We start from the raw sequence: 17,812 nt of genomic DNA, 5'->3' as shown, positions 1-17,812 counted from the left end.
AGCAGTGTCTATAATCCAATGCTGTTGAAATCAGTGTTGAGGTTAGAAAGCTATATGCTTCCAGGATTAAAATTAAGGTTAATTACATCGAGACATGCAGTGAAATGCTTTGTTTGCATCAACAACCAACGCAGTCCAAAGATGTGTAACCCGCATATGTTGGTGTGCTTCTGGCCCAGCACAGCATCCACACAACGTACTAACCCTAAGCTTTGGAATGTGAGAGGAAACTGGAGCATCTGGAGGAAACTCACGTGGTCGTGGGGAGAACATGAAGTCCACACAGACTGCAGCAAGAATTGAACCCCGATCACTGATTACTGCTGCTGTAAAGTGGTGCACTAACTGCTCCACTACCGTGCTTCCCTTTTCAGTGGATGAGGGGCTGCTGAACACTGAGCAGTGTGGCTCAAAGAGTTGAAAAATTCAGCACAGGAGTGAACCAGAAAACAAACTCGGCATGCCTGTCAGTTCAGAGCAGCATAGTGGTATAGAAGTTCGCACAATGCTTTACAGTACCAGGTTCAATTCCCGCCACTGTCTGAAAGTAGCTCATAGGTAAGTAGTTCCACCTGGTTGGTGGGTTAATTGGTCATTGTAAACTGTCCCGTGATTAGGCTCGGGTTAAATCCGGGGATTACTAGACGGCATGGCTCGATGGGCCGGAAGGGCCTGTTCCACATGGTATCACAATAAATAAGTAAACATTTGAGTTGAATGTGCTGTGCAAGTAGTCTGCAAGTGTTGCCCGTGAGTGAATACACTTGTTTGCTTGATATTTTGAATTATGTTACTCACTATTTTTGAATGCTTGCTTCCTATTTTGAACATTTTGCATCTTGGCCCCAGAGGAACGCTGTCTCGTTCAGCTGTATCAATATATGTTTCGAATTATAATGAAACTTGATTTGTTTTGACTGAACAGAGGTAATTAGTAGTCAGTTTATCATCTAGTCCCTCTGACTTAGAGAAGACCACATTAACAGCAGCAAATAGTATATTCTGACGAATACAAACTTCTGTTTCACGTGTCTGGCGATTGAATGAGATGTAGTGAAAAGTAAAATTTGAACCTCCAGTGTCCTTGTGGGAAGATAGTAGAGATTTGTATCAGATGTTGGTACACACAGGTAACAACATAAAAATAGGAGGGTTTCTCCTCGATTCCTACCTTGATGGCCTTGGCAGTCTCCAGGGATTGTTCAGGTGGTATTCCTATTTCCCTTTCTCTCAAGAGCTGCTGAATAAAGAAGGTAATATCTCTACCTGCTACAGGGATATGTTTAATACAACTGCCGATGACGTAACCTTCAGCCTGTGGTGATTTGGGAAAAAAACAGAAAGAAGATCAGAGAAATTTGCTTTGAAATGAAAAAGACAATGTTATATCCAAATTTCAATAACACATATCAATGGATCAAACCATAAACACAAGAGATTCTACAGATATATTGTGTGTGCAACCACGCATTTAACCATCTCATATAGCTTAGTCAATGAGTCATAAAACACAGAAACAGGCCCCTCAGCCCACCATTCCAATGCCAACCGTCAAGTACCTTTCCATTTCAACCCCCTTTACCAGAGCTTGTCCAAATGTTTATACATTTTGAGGATCTGCCTCCACCACCATGTTGGAGAGCGTTTTGCAGATCTAATCACACTCTGGGTGAGACAAAACAACCCTCTTAACCTCTTCTCCCTCATTTTATATCTATGCCCTTTGGTCTTATTTACCTGTACCATGAGGAGAAGTTTCTTACCGCCTACTCTATCAATACCTCTCTTAAGTTATGCACGGAATGGTAGCATAGCAGTTAGCATTACACGTCTCAGCACCAGCAATCCAAGTTCAATTCCCACTACCAAATGTAACGAGTTGTAATGTTCACCCCATGACCCTGTGGCTTTCCTCTGGGTCCTCCAACATTCCAAAGATGTACGGATTAGTAGGTTAATGGCCACATGGGTGTAATTGGGAAGCATGGCCGAAAGGGACTGTTAGCATGCTGTATCTCTAAATAAACGATAAAATAAGTTAGAGTACGATTGTCAGGACCCCCTCAATCTCCTCTGTTCCAAGAAGAACAAACCCAGCCTGTGCAGCCTCCCTTCATAACTGAAGCATCTCAAACCCAATCCCTAGTGAATTTCCACTGCACCCTCTCCAGTGCAACTGTGTCCTTCTTGTAAGAAACAAGAACTTCACATACTGTACATTCCAGAAGTCATTAAACCAATGTTTATAAAGCTGTATCAAGACCTTGAAGAGCTAAAGCCTTACTCTCACCACTCTGACTCTGCCCACTCAGCTGATGGCTGCTGCACTTGGCTCCACCATCACCTTCACCTCCACATTTGCTTTTGCTGATTAATTCCAAATGTCGATTGGCTGCTGATCAAAGGTATATTTCACCACCACGAACCACTCCTGCCTTTTACCTTTGGAAGGTGGAACTGATGATGTCCCCTTCTCTCCAAACTATAAAGAGAGACGAGAATGGATATCAGACCACTGGAACATGTTGCTGAAGAGGTAGAAATGGTGGAGAAACTTACTAAGTATTTTGCATCAGTCTTCATTGTGGAAGACACTAACAGTATGACGAAATTGGAGAGTGTCGGAGCAGAAGTGAATGTAGTTGCTATTACTAAGGAGAAGGTTCAAATTTCAAAGTAAATTTATTATCAAACCACATAAATGTCACTATATACAACCCTGAAGAATCCTTGAAAGTGAGTCCAGAGGTTGTGGGAACAATTCAGTGATGGGCCAAGAGGGGTAATGACTGTTTCTGAAGCTGGTGGTGTGGGTTCTGAAGCTCATGTAGCTTCTTCCTGATGGCAGCAGCAAGAAGAGAGCATGACCTCTAGATGGGTAGTGGAGTCCTTGATGACAGATGCTGCTTTCCTATGACAGTGTTCTGTGTAGATGGGCTCAATGGTGGGGAGAGCTTTAGCCATGATGGACTGGACCACATCCACTATTTTTTGTAGGATATTCCTCTCAAGAGCATTGGTGTTACCATGCTGTGATGCAACCAGTCAATATACTCTCCACCACATACCTATCGAAGTTAGTTAAAGTTTCAGAAGTCATGCCAAATCTTTGCAAATTTCTAAGTAAGGAGAAGAAAGTAAGGAAGTAAGTAAGGAAAGCTCTGCTTTCTTTGAAATGGTATTTACTATGTGCTGGAACCACGGCAAATCCTCAGAAATGATAACGCCAAGGAACTTAAAGTTGCTGACCCTCACCATCTCTGATCCCCCAATGAGGGCTGGCTCTTGGACCTCTGGTTTCTCCTCCTGAAGTCAATAATCATCTCTTTGGTCTTGCTGACAGTGAGTCAGAGATTGTCGTCATTGTGGCACCACTCAGCCAGATTTTCAATCTCCCTCCTATATGCTGATTCATCACCACCTTTGATTCGGACATTGACAGTGAATATGGCATTGAAGCTGCGCATAGGTTCACAGTCATAAGTATAATGCGAGTGGAGCAGGGGGATAAGTACACAACCTAGTGGTGTTTGGGTAGCTGAAGGATCTGAAGATGGATAAGTCACCTGGACAGATGGGCACACCCCAGGAATCTGAAGGATGTAGCTGACGAGATTGTGGAGGCATTAGCAATGATCTTTCAAGAATCACCAGATTCTGGAACAGTACTGGAGAACTGAAAAATTGCAAATGATACTCTTTAAGAAGGGAGGAAGGCAGAAAAAAATGGAAATTATGGGCCAGTTAACATGACTTCCAAGGTTGGGAATGTTGGAGTCCATTATTAGGGATGTGGTCCCGGGGTGCTTAGAGGTACATGATAAAATAAGCCAGAGTTTCTTTAAAGGGAAATCTTGCCTAACAAAGCTTGTTGGAATCCGCTGGGAAGAATTTAGAAGGAGAGCATTTTCAATTCAGCAGTTTGATCGAGGCATGACTGGCAGGTGCCTGGACTTCAGTGAGTTAGAACGGCGGGAAGAATTTAAAAGAAAAGCACTTTTTCTTCAGCAGTTTGATCGAGGCAAGACTGCGCAGGCATGTGGATGTCAGCCAGTTAGACCAGTGGGAAGATTTTAAAAGGAAGACAGCTTCACTGAGCGGGTGACAGAGTAGAGGGCTTTGGCTCAATATGGCTTCAGCAGTAACAGGTCAAAGCATGGTAAGTTATTTGTGAGGAACAGTTATACAAAGTATGCCTGCAAGGCTGTTCCATACTGGGTGTTGGATGTGGGATGTCCAGGAGACTCCTAGCCTCCAAGACGGCCACATCTGCGCCAGGTGCATCGAACTGCAACTCCTTAGGGAGCGGGTTAGGGAACTGGAGAGGCAGCTTGATAACCTTCATCTGGTCAAGGAGAGTAATGAGATGATAGATAGGAGTTATAGGCAAGAAGTCATTCCAGGGCCTCGGGAGACAGATAAGTGGGTAACAGTCAGGAGAGGGAAGGGCAGGAGTCAGATACTAGAGAGTAGCCCTGTGGCTGTTCCCCTTAACAATAGGTATTCTTGTTTGAGTACGGTTGGGGGGGGAACAGCCTACCTGGGGGAAGCAACAGAGGCTGTGCCTCTGGTAGAGTCTAGCCCTGTGGCTCAGAAGGGTAGGGAAGGAAATGGGGTGGCAGCAATGAAAGGGAACCCTATAGGGGGTCAGACAGGTGAGTCTGTGGATGCAGGAAAGAAAAGTTTGCCTCCCAGGTGCCAGGTTCCAGGATGTTTCTGATCACGTGGAAAGGTGAACAGCCAGAGGTCATGGTACATATTGGCACCAACAACATAGGTAGGAAAAAGGAACAGGTCCTGAAAACAGACTACGGGGAGTTAGGAAAGCAGGACTGCAAGAGCAGTAATCTCGGGTAAACACAAAGTACACTGCAGATGCTGTGGTCAAATCAAAACATACAAAAATGCTGGATGAACTCAACGTTTCTGGTCGGGGCCCCTCATCTGAACTAAAGAAGGAGGGGGCAGGGGCCCTATAAAGAAGGTGGGGGGAGGGTGAAAAACCAGTCCGAGGAAAGCGAAGAGAGGAGGAGATCACAGAGGGTGAGCAGTGAGAAACGGTCTCGCTGAACTCCCGTCGAAGAGAAGATTTAAACTTCTTCAGGGTAGGCATACCTCGAAGAGACTTCGCAGCAGAGTAACAAATAGTAAACACAAAGTACACTGCAGATGCTGTGGTCAAATCAAGACGTACAAAAAAGCTGGATGAACTCAGCAGGTCGGACAGCAACCGTTGAAAGAATCAGTCAACATTTCGGGTCGGGACCCTTCATCAGGACTAAAGAAGGAGTGGGTAGGGGCCCTATAAAGAAGGTGGGGAGGAATTGCTTCCTGTGCCACGCGACAGTGAGTATAGGAATAGAATAAGGTGGAGGATTAAGGGATTGGAACAGAAGGCAGGGATTCAGATTTCTGGATCATTGGGATCTCTTTTGGGGGAGACGTAACCTGTACAAAAAGGACGGGTTGCACTTGAATCCAAGGGGGACCAATATCTTGGCAGGAGGTTTGCTAAGGCCGTGGGGAGAGTTTAAGCTAGAATCGCTTGGGGGCGGGAATCGAACTGAAGAGACGGAGGAAGGGGCGGTTGGCTCACAGATAAAGAAAGCTTGTAAGCAATGTGAGAGGGAGGATAGACAGGTGGTAGAGAAGGGATGCGTTCAGACTGATGTTTTGAGATGCGTCTATATTAATGCAAGGAGTATCATGAACAAAGTGGATGATCTTAGAGTATGGATCAGTACTTGGAGCTATGATGCTGTGACCATTACAGATACTTGGATGGCTCAGGGGCTGAAATGGCTACATAGAGTGCCAGGCTTAAGATGCAAGGCATTTGATAAGGTACCCCATGCAAGACTTATTAAGAAAGTAAGGAGGCATGGGATCCAAGGAGACATTGTTTTGTGGATCCAAAACTGGCTTTGCCCACAGAAGGCAAGTGGTTGTCGATGGGTCATATTCTGTATGGAGGCTGGTGACTAGTGGTGTGCCTCAGGGATCTGTTCTGGCACCCCTATTCTTTGTATTTTTATAAATGATCTGGATGAATAAGTGCAGGGATGAGTTAGTAAGTTTGCTGATGACACAAAGATTGGGGGTGTTGTGTATAGTGTGGAGGGCTGTCAGAGGTTACAGTGGGACATTGAGAGAATGCAAAACTGGGATGAGAAGTGGCAGATGGACCTCAACCCAAATAAGCGTAAGGTGGTTCATTTTGGTAGGTCAAATATGATGGCAAAATATAGCATTTATATGGGTCTGAGTCCATAGGACACTCAAAGCTGCTATGCAGGTTAACTCTGTGGTTAAGAAGGCATACAGTGCATTGGCCTTAATCAATCATGGGATTGAGTTTAAGAGCCAAGAATTGCAGCTATATAGGACCCTGGGCAGACCCCACTTGGGAGTACTGTGCTCATTTCTGGTTGCCTCACTACAGGAATGACATGGAAACCATAGAAAGGGTGCAGAGGAGATTTACAAGGATGTTGCCTGGATTGGGGAGCATGCCTTATGAGAATAGGTTGAGTGAACTCAGCCTTTTCTCCTTGGAGTGACGGAGGATGAGAGGTGACCTGATAGAGGTGTATAAGATGATGAGAGGCATTGATCATGTGGGTAGTCAGAGGCTTTTTCCCAGGGCTGAAATGACTAGCACGAGAGCTTATAAATAGGTACAGAGGAGATGTCAGGGGTAAGTTTTTTACTCAGGGAGTGGTGTGTGGAATGGGCTGCTGGCGGCGGTGGTGGAGGTGGAAACGATAGGAATGCATGGGTATGCACTTTGGTAGAAGGAATAAAGGCATAGTCTAGTTTCTAAATGGGAAGAAAATTCAAAACTCAGAGGTACAAAGGGACTTGGGAGTCCTTGTATGGGATTCCCTAAACTTGCTGGTTAAGTCAGTGATAAGGAAGGTAAATGCAATGCTGGAATTCATTTTGAGAAGACAAGGGTGTGAGAGCAAGGATGTTGTGCTAAGGCTTTATAAGGCATTGGTCAGACTTCATCACACTCGGAGTATTGTGAGCAGTTTTGGTCCCCTTATCTAAGAAAATATATGCTGGCATTGGAGAGAATCCAAAGGAGGTTCATGAGAATTATTCTGGGAATGAAAGGGTTAACATATGAGGAGTATTTGATGGCTCAGGGCCTGTACTCTCTGGAGTTTAGAAGATGGCAGGGGGATCTCATTGAAACATACCGAATACTGAAAGGTCTAGACAGTGTGGATGTGGAGAGGATGTTTCCTATGGTGAGTGAGTCTAGGACCAGAGGGCACACACTCAGAATAGAGGGATGTCCATTTAGAACAGAGGAGTGGAGGAATTTCTTCCACCAGAGGACGGTGAATCTGTAGAATTCATTGCACAGACGGCTATGGAGACCAAGTGTCATTGGGTATATTTAAAGCAAAGGTTATTAGGTTCTTGATTAGTCAGGGTGTCAAAGGTTACAGGGAGAAGGCAGGAGAATGGGGTTGAAAGGGATATTAAATCAGCCATGATGTAATGGCAGAGCAGGCTTAATAGGCTGAATGGCCTAATTCTGCTCCTATTTCTTATGGTCTTATGATCTAGATCATTGCCAGTTGCTGGCTTAATTAAAGTTACCTGCCTTAGTTTGCTAGCTTCAAAAAAAACACTGAACCAGTTTTAAGCGTCCCTGGGGACCTGATATTTAAAACGGCTCTGTAAATATTTGGGCTTCTCTCCACATCCCAGATCCTGCAGACATACTAGTAGGTGAATCACAGTGAATTACCGTCACAGAGTGATAGTCACACACATCTCCACTGTGCTGAGTTTGTGCGTTCTCTCTGTGAATGCAACACTTGGCACTGATCTAATTAAACTCTATTTTTCATTCCTCAGCTCACTAATCAGCTGATCAGGAATAGGCCTCAAGCTTGCCTTGCCATCAACTGTGCCCCAGGCATCATCTTCCCTTCCCCAGAGCTTTCAATTCCCTCATCTTTAAAGACTCCATCTAATTCCTCTTTAAATACCCCACTGATCCAGCCACCATTACTCTCCTCAGAAAATATAATTCCAGGGATTCACTACTCGCTGCAAGTTGTTCACGGCCACCTAAGTCTTATATGTAATTCTGTCAGACAAAAGATACAAAAGCTTGGAAGTGTCTTCCACCAGCCTTAAGGACAACTTCTATTCTCTATTAAAAGACTATTAAACTTGCTCCAAATATGATAAAATGAAATCTTGACCTCACAATCTATCTTGTTATGGATTTTCACTTTATTACACAGCACTTTCTTTGTAACTAATACTTTGTTATGATTTTCCCTTTTCCCTCATTTATTCCATTAAGGGAGTAATGTACAAATTACTCCTTTGTTAATACACCCTCAATTTACCAATGTGATGAAATGATCTGTATGGATAGCAGTTTCTCACTGTATCTCAGTACAAATGACAATAATAAATCAATTTACCAATTTACAGCCATACCCACCCAGGGAAAGACTTTGGGAGTAAACCCTGAGGAAGAAATCTGGAGCCGGGGTTCCTAAGGCAGTTTGATGTTGTTTATAAGTTAATATAAGTCTGCGATGACACTGGTGCCAAGCCGTATCGGCGCTTGCCCTTCCCTTCTCTCTACATCAGTGACATGGAGAGGGGGAACCCGCTGCATGGGCAACAGCTGGTTCTTCAAATCTCCACGTCCGGGCTTGCGCCCCGGAAAGAACACAGTTTACCAGAGGTGCAAACCCGTGATCCCCTGGGATCAATTGCTGCCTACTACCAACTTAGCCTTGTTTGAGATTTTTCTACTAATGGAAACATTGCAACCTCTCTACTAAAAACTTCTTTATAGGGCGAGTCAACTTTGAACGATCTGGGTGAAGCACACTTGATACAAAATCTAAGTAACCTAAAACAAAATGTCTTAAGATGCAAAAAAAAACACAGGACTTTTTTTAAAATACAGTTGCATTAGAAAATACATATCTCAGTTAGACAAGTTTTATTAGAATTTCCGGTGGCTAATAAACCAGAGGGCAAAAGGTTACACACTATAATCAATAAAAAGCATAATTAGTTTTAAACAAATCAATTACAGTATTGCGAGTCAGTATTGCCACAAAATAATGACAATTAAAGAAGAGCAGCGCCCCCTGGTGCAAAATCAGTCAATGTCAGGTTTGAGATACTTTTTAAGAAGTTTGAAAATAGATTTCCCAAAACATTCTGCATGTGCACCTGCGGTTCTGCCTTATTCTTCTGCAGATTATACCAGACAATTTGTTGATTATTTACATAATGCTTCTGAGTGTCAGAACTTGAGAGAAATGCAGATGCAGTCCCTTGAGCTTGCTCAGACATTTAATTAGCTCATTGACGAAAGCTGGCTTAATTAAGATTACCTGTCTTAGTTTGCTGTCATCAAAATACCTTTGAACCACTTTTAAATGTCTCTGAGGATTAGACATTTAAAAACAGCTCAAAAGGATTCAAACGGCAGAGGTTATGTTTTCTGACTGTGAATTTACCCTTTCTAAACCCCTCAGAATTTTGTATTCTTCTGTCATATCCCCCCTCTTAAACACAGTGCTCTGAATTCAATTTTGAATGTTCCCCAAAACACATTTTGTTTTACTAAGCTCTAATGATACAATTTAAAGCTCCCAGAGTTGAAGTCCACTTGAACACTGACAGCTTTAAGTTGCATCACCTCAAATTACACGAGGAAAATATTGATGGCATAGATTGCAAGTGTAGTAGTCACAGAACTCTAGATCACAGAAACAAGCCCTTCAGCTTTTCTTGTTCATGTTGTTCCATGCTAATCCCATTTGCCTCAGTAATGTCCAGGTCCCTCTGCACCTTTCCTCTAGCTGTTCAAATAGTTTTAAACCTCATAACTGTATCTGCCTCCCCACCTCCACCAACAGATCAATCCACATAATTAACACCCCATGTGGAAATCCTTACCGCACAGACCCCTTTTAAATTTCTCTCAAAACAGGGGGATACCAACATTGTGTATTCAGAAGGGATTAGTTTAACTGTCCATTTGATTACTAATTGAATTAGTATGGCTCAACGTTATGAGCTGAGGGTCCTTTTCCTGTGCTGTCTTGTTCGATGTCCTACGTTCTATTCTGAAAGTGGCACCAACTCTGATCTTAAAAATATTTTCCATATATACTTTTCACTATCAGAATAGTGATAACAGACTTTGTCAGGAGCTGTAAAACCCGTTTTTCCTACTTCTTTTATATCCTCAGATAGGAGCAATTTTCTCTGAATATATGAGTATATTTTTATCTACTAAGATATTGAATCAAGCCTTCAAAAATGCAAAGCCTCCCACTCATTGTGCTTGTCAGTGCTAGCAAACTCCGCATAAAAGATAAATTTGTGTTTCACAGCTACCCACAGAAAGAGCTTATATCAGACATACTTTATTGATCCCGAGGGAAATTGGGTTTCATTACAGCCGCACCAAGAACAGTGAAGAAATATAGCAATATAAAACCATAGATAATTAAATAATAATAAGTTAATCATGCCAAGTGGAAATAAGTCCAGGACCAGCCTATTGGCTCAGGGTTTCTGAGGGAGGAGTTGTAAAGTTTGATGGCCACAAGTAGGAATGACTTCCTATGACGCTCAGTGTTGCATCTCAGTGGAATGAGTCTCTGTCCGAATGTGCTCCAGTGCCTAACCAGTACATTATGGAGTGGATGGGAGTCATTGTCCAAGATGGCTTGCAACTTGGACAGCATCCTCTTTTCAGACACCACCGTCAGAGAGTCCAGTTCCACCCCCACAACATCACTGGCCTTACGAATGAGTTTGATTCTATTGGTGTCCGCTACCCTCAGCCTGCTGCCCCAGCACACAACAGCAAACATGATAGCACTGGCCACCACAGACTCGTAGAACATCCGCAGCATCGTCCGGCAGATGTTAAAGGACCTCAGTCTCCTCAGGAAGTAGAGACGGTTCTGCCCCTTCTTGTAGACAGCCTCAGTGTTCTTTGACCAGTCCAGTTTATTGTCAATTCGTATCCCCAGGTACTTGTAATCCTCCACCATGTCCACACTGACCCCATGGATGGAAACAGGGGTCACTGGTGCCTTAGCCCTCCTCAGGTCCACCACCAGCTCCTTAGTCTTTTTCACATTAAGCTGCAGATGATTCTGCTCACACCATGTGACAAAGTTTCCCACCATAGCCCTGTACTCAGCCTCATCTCCTTTGTTGATGCCTCCAACTATAGCAGAGTCATCAGAAAACTTCTGAAGATGGCAAGACTCTGTATTGTAGTTGAGGTCCGAGGTGTAGATGGTGAAGAGAAAGGGAGACAGGACAGTCCCCTGTGGAGCCCCAGGCTGCTTACCACTCTGTCTGACACACAGTGTTGCAAGCGCACGTACTCAGGTCTGCCAGTCAGGTAATCAATAATCCATGACACCAGGGAAGCATCCACCAGCATCACTGGTAAAACAATTGTTTGACGACACAAATTGTCTCATACTCCAGTTGCAAGGTTCCTTAACTAATACATAATGAAGGGTCTCGGCCTGAAACATTGATGGATTATTCCTCTTTGTCTGTCCTGTTGAGTTCCTCCAGCATTTTGTGTGTTTTGCTCTGGATTTCTAGCATCTGTAGGATCTCTGAGTTTACAGAGGCTTTATAAGGCATTGGTCGGGCTGCATTTGGAGTATTGTGAGCATTTTTGAGCTTCGTACCTAAGAAAGGATATGCTGGCATTTGAGAGGGTTCAAAGGAGGTTCACAAGAATAATCCCTGGAATGAATACACTCTCTGAAGAGGAAAGACTGTAAAAGACTGTAAAACATTAATTGACTGGTTCCTGGGATGGCAAGTCTACAATGGGGAAAGACTGAGTAGACTAGACCTCTCATCTCTACAGGACCTTAGGTTGAATGATGACATTACTAACACATACAATTTTTTAGTCACCTCAACTGGCCAATATGGTGAGGATCCCCTGGCTATGGAGACTACCACAAAGGGTTATTGCATCAAATTAAGAGATAGAGCCAAGATGAAGAGAATTCTCTTTCTTCAATACATGTGAATATGTGGAAATCTCCAATCCAGAGAGCTGTGGTGGTTTGGTCACTAATTGGATTCAAAACAAGCACTGCTTAGATTCCAGGATGTGCGAGGAACCTAGGGGTTTGACAACTGGGCATACTTTGCACTTTGAAATTAATTCCAGAAGTATATCAACCATGAAATTGTTCAATAGCAGAGTAGAGCAACCTCGGTGGACCAAATGATCTACTTCAGTCTGTGGTTCAATGATTCAGTCAGGACACTGAGTACAGGAGTTGGAACATCAAATTACAATTATAACAGACATTGATGAGACCACACTGCATGCAGTTCTGGTCACCGAGCTATCAGGAGGATGTTGTTAAACTGGGAAGGGTGCAGGGAAGATTGACAAGGATGTTACTGGGAATAGATAGATCTATTATTTTAATTATTAATGGCCTGGCAATATGAAGCCTATGATTGTAAGTTAATACCGATCATAAAAATAATGCTTGCTCAGCAGTCTTCTTCATAAGAAACGGAATTTGTGAAGTGAAACACTTTGTAGTTATAGCAGAGACTGAGACACATGAGAACAGGCTGAAAAAACGGAGGCAATGAAAGCTGCGTTCACACGCGCCCGACTGATCCGGCCCGCACGAAGCTGCATTTTGCCCAATCCGGCCCGTGACCTAAAATGAGTTTAACACCCCTGTTCTACAGTAACTCAAGGTTGTGAATGTTAATCACTGCCAGTTAAGGTCATCCTTTTTCATCGTCCCTGGAGATAAGTCAGCTTTTGACATCAGCCTGTGTAGTTCTAATGTAGTTCTAACCTTGGAGGCAGAAGAGTAATAACCAGATATTACAACATCAACTTGAACAAAGACAGCGGGCAGAGTAAGCAATTGTTCATTGTTCTTCTTCCTAGGATAAAGTTGAGAGCAGTGGACCTCATAAACTGTCACTTTCCTGCTCACGATGTATCTTCTGCAGTAGGGTAACTTCCCCTTTCACACCTCCTTGTCCTTCTAAACCTTTCTTCAGTAGATCAGCTGTGTTTTTATCCTATGTCTCCCTAAGAAGAAGATCAGTGAGGCTGAGTAAAGAACTTTAGGCCCTTCAGCTTTTCATTGGGGCATCACAGCATTTCTTTCCACTATGCTAATTGTGTTTGCAATAATACAACTCTCTGACATTTATATAGTGACCACTTTATTACATTACCTGCACATTAATGTAAATATCTAATGTCAATCATGAGGCAGCAACTCAAAAGCTTCAGTTCTTCAGACCAAACATCAGAAAGGGGAAGAAAAGTGAACTAAGAGCCTTTGACCATGGAATGATTGTTGGTGCCAGACAGGGTGGTTTGAGCATCTTAGAAAGTGCTGATATCCAAGGGTTTTCACACAGAACAATCTCTAAAGTTTGCAGAGAATGGTGCAAAAAACCCCAAAAAATATCCAGAAAACATCCAGTGAGCAACAGTTCTATGAATGAAAGTGCCTTGTTAATGAGAGAGGCCAATGGCCAGACCTGCTTAAGTCGTCAGGAAGGTGATAGTAACTCAAATAACCACACTTTACAACACTGGTGTGCAGAAGAACATCTCTGAACACACAACATATCAAAAATTGAAGTGGGTGGACTACAGAAGATCATGAACATACCCTCAGTGGCCAACTTATTATGTACAGGAAGTACCTAATAAAATAGCCACTGGGTGTACATCTTCCAAAGCAGAAGATTAGTGAGGCTGAGTAAATAAAAAACCTCTGAAGCCCTAGGCTCTTCCTTAGAGCCTCATAGCATCGTTCCCACTACGTTGACCATGTTTGTAATAACACTGCTGTCTAACATTTCTTTCAGACTCTGTTCTATTCATGCACAGCATTTGGAGAGGCCGGAAGTTCTCATATCAGCCTGCTCCACCTCTTATGGTTCCTTGCCTCTCTCTCAATTGACCAAGTGATTTGTTCCCTTTCTCAGCTGCATTTGATTCAATCAAATCCACTGGTCTCCTTCACTAACAACTAAAAGGGACATCACCTCCCTTTTGCTACTTTATTTCCTTCAATTAAGGTAAGTGCATTCTCAAGTTGGGCTAAATTTAATTACAATGAAGGATTCCACTCACCAGTAAATACTTTGAACATCTTCCCAGCACGCACTATTCTGTGAACGAATGCTTTATCTACACTGACCTTTTGCATTTAGTTTCCATTTATATATCATTAGTTCGCACATAACACCACTTCTTATTTGTTTGATTTTACGGTGTTTGCTGAGCTTGGTAATCAGCTCGTGGATGCTTCATCACCAGTGCACAGTTGTTGGGTGTTTCTCTCTGGGAATGCTTGCATTCATATAATGCTCCCACCCCCCAGTTTGCTTCCCCCGATTCTGATTGGCTACCTCTTCAGCTGGCCTTTCAATTCTATTGGCTTGTGTTCCTTTGGCTCTTAGGAGTTTGTAGATGGCATCTATTTCAATATGTTTGCAGAGTTATCAGAAGAGAACCATGCTTTTAAAAATTCTCGTGCCTGCTTTATGTTTGCCTGCGCCTTTGTTTGGCAAGCTAATTGCCAAGATCGGTGTACACTGCAACATCAATCACCTCAACCCGAGCTACCAATATTCACCACCATCCTAAGCCGCTTCCTACCACCCATGATTACTTAGCAGTTCTATAAACTTAGCAGTTTTTAGCTCACTTAACTCTTATTCTCCAACATCTTACAGTTTGCTCTGTTTTTTTTAAACCTTTGGAAAAAGGTGTCATTGAAACCTGATAACTGAGAAACGAGAACCCAGTTCCGTTCTTCTTGGTTAATTTCTCTTTGGACACTCACTCCGCCTAACACTGCATCCTCCTTTTCTTCAGACTTCTCCCACAGCACCTCCTACATCTAAATGACTGTAGATGAGCATAGCAGACTCTGAAAACACCACCACTTGCAAAATCCCCCTACATTCTGTATTAACTTGGGAAATGCCTATTGATCCTGTATTGCCACCGGGGAAAAAAGAACCATGGAATCTCTGCTTAGCAGTATTGGACAAGTACTTTCACCGCACAGACCACAGCAGTTCAAGAACATGACTTCTGACAGTGAATTAATGCTGGCTTGGCCAGTGACACCCCTGCTCTACAATCTTTTAAATAAATAGAACAATTCTAAGGTGTTTACCCATAGAAACCTGTCTGAAAAACAATTCAAAATGTTCATTGTAATACACACAAAATGCTGAAGGAACTCAGCAGGCCAGGCAGCATCTATGGAAAAGAGTCCTGATGAAGGGTCTCGCCCCGAAACATTCTGTTTTACTCTTCTCTATAGATGCTGTTAAGCTCCTCTAGCATTTTGCTTTGGATTTCCAGCATCTGCAGATTTCCTTGTGTTTGTCAAAATGTTCAGTACTCTCCACCATAAAAGTTCACGAGGGTGCATTCCGGTGGCGCGGGCTCACTGGGCTGGAAGGGCCTGTTACTGTGCTGCATCTCTAAATAAATAAGTAGAAACTTCCATTCGGAGCCCCAAAATTGTCAGCTTTCTTACAAGCACCTTTAAATAAACTTAGCCAGAAAATAGGACACATCAAAAGAGGCTTGGTTAAAACAAGTCCTAACACATCTACAAATTGATTTCTCAAATTGCAAATACCTACTAAAGATCTGCATCTTTCACACTACATTCTCATTTTCCAATGCAATGGAATGTATTACATTGATATTTTAATTTGCACCTCAGAGGGTAAGTTGACTTCAGGAAGAACATTAATAATCCTAAAGTATGAATACAGATTATATTGATCCAATTTGGTTAATTCACTTTCTGGGTTTGAACTTTGTTTGGCATTTCTTGTCCTTCTCCAGTCCACAATTTGCTAGCGAGAAACAGCAGTCCCTGTGAGATTAAGCACTAAATGCCAAAGGGTTGAGAGTACCCAGACTCACACCTAGTGATGCTGAAGAAACTGAATTTTGCAGCATAGTGATATACCTAGTAGAATTGTTGCCATGGAGCTCTGCAACCCACATCCTATCCTGACCTCTGGTGGCATCTCTGTGGCATTTGCACATTCACCCCACAACCATGGGTTACACAGCCTTTGTACATTGCCCCTTATGTGTATATGAGTGGTAGAATATAAAGGTATGATAGCAATATGGAGAGAATAAAATAGGTTATGGTAGGATGAGTGCAAAATTGGCTGTTTGGTGTACTCAGTGAGCCTGCGTCCCTAATATATCTCTGTAGGCGTCAATATTTTCAATTTAAGATGTTACTGTGTGTTATCTGGAGAAGAATGTGCAGGGGATGGTGAACCTTGGTGCTCAATACTCATGGGTTTTATAGGATCTGCACTACCATACAGAAGACCAGTGTATTGGGTGCAAGGGGCCACCACAGGTTCCTCTCCACACTGGAGTAGCCCACGATGGTGACAACAGCTCATTATCCTGATAGCACACTTGGTGCACTGGTATGAGAAGAATGAACGTTGAAGATGATATTGAACTTGGGAGCTGTGGTTCAAACCAAAAATCTAAGCAAGTGGAAAGTTTTCTCTCATGGTCCTGACCTGGGCAAGATAAGACTCTAGTCATTATGGTGTCTTCCCTTTCATCAAAGTTCAGAGTAAATTTATTATCTGAGTACATATATGTCACCATATACTACCTTGAGATTAATTTACTTGTGGGCATTCACGGTAGGATGAAGAAGTACAATAGAATCAATGGGAAGCTACACCCAAAGACTGATAAGCAGCCAATGTGCAAAAGACCAGTTATGCAAATACAAAAAATAAATAAATAACATTGAGAACATGAGTTGTACAGTGCTTGAAAGTGAGTCCATAGATTGACGAATCAGTTCCTCAATGCCCTGGAAAAGGTTTCTCTGCTAAAGTAATGGTTTCTCTGTAGCAGCAGTGTTTGGGTTATGACTAGAGATAACAGGGGCTTTGGAATGTGCGGCGCCCAGTGAAGGGAGTGTTTTTTTCTTGTTGTGTGCCTGAGAGCGAGGTGATCTGGGTCTTTTGTTTGGTGGAAGTTGAAGAGAGAACTATGAAAAACTATACAAAAGACAGACAAACACTCAATGTGCAAAAGAAGACAAATTGTGCAAATGCCAAAAGTAAATAATACTCAGAGCAAAAGCTGTAGAGTCCTTGGAATTAAGTCTGTAAGTTGTGGAGTAAGTTCAGAATTGTGGTGAGTAAAGTCATCCATGCTGGTTCAGGAGCCTGATGGTTGAAGAGTGATAACTGTTCCTGAACCTGGTGGAGTGGGACCTCCTGCCCAATGGTAGTAGTGAGAAGAGAGCATGGCCTGGATGTTGGGGATCCTCGATGATAGATGTTGCTCTCTTGCGGTAGCGCTGCTTGGAGATGTGCTCCATAGTGGGGAGGGCTTTGCTTGTGATGGTCTGTGCTGTATCCACCACTTTTATAGATTTTCCCATTCCTGGGCATTGGTGTTAATACACCAGGCCATGATGCAACCAGTTAGGATACTCTGTACTGTGCATCTATAGAAGTTTTTCAAAGTTTTAAATGACATGCAAAACCTGCGCAAATATCTAAGAAACTTGGTCAACCATCTGAAAGGGACAACAGCACATGGGCATTTGTTGTTCTTATATCACAAACATAAAACATGAACTAAAGAAGATGGGGCCAGCGAACAATGCAACTAAAGACGACATCCTTCAGACAGTTCACAAGCTTCTTTTACTCCTTCTGTCAAATACAATTCTGC

The 17,812-nt window shown here is 42.9% G+C and overlaps 1 protein-coding gene across 6 annotated transcripts in view; it reads right to left on the bottom strand.

The window, feature by feature from the left end:
- The window catches only part of actr3b (actin related protein 3B), an 85,267-nt gene that overhangs the window by 15,929 nt on the left and 51,526 nt on the right, over window positions 1-17,812 (bottom strand). For all 6 annotated transcript variants that reach the window (XM_059971845.1, XM_059971841.1, XM_059971843.1 and 3 more), the window contains one exon: window positions 1,172-1,315. In XM_059971845.1, coding sequence (XP_059827828.1) covers window positions 1,172-1,315 — 144 coding nt within the window. The remainder of the gene's footprint in view (window positions 1-1,171; window positions 1,316-17,812) is intronic.

Source organism: Hypanus sabinus, chromosome 6, assembly GCF_030144855.1.
Source record: "Hypanus sabinus isolate sHypSab1 chromosome 6, sHypSab1.hap1, whole genome shotgun sequence".
NCBI classification, from domain to species: Eukaryota; Metazoa; Chordata; class Chondrichthyes; order Myliobatiformes; family Dasyatidae; genus Hypanus; species Hypanus sabinus.
This window is presented reverse-complemented; position numbering and strand designations above follow the sequence as displayed.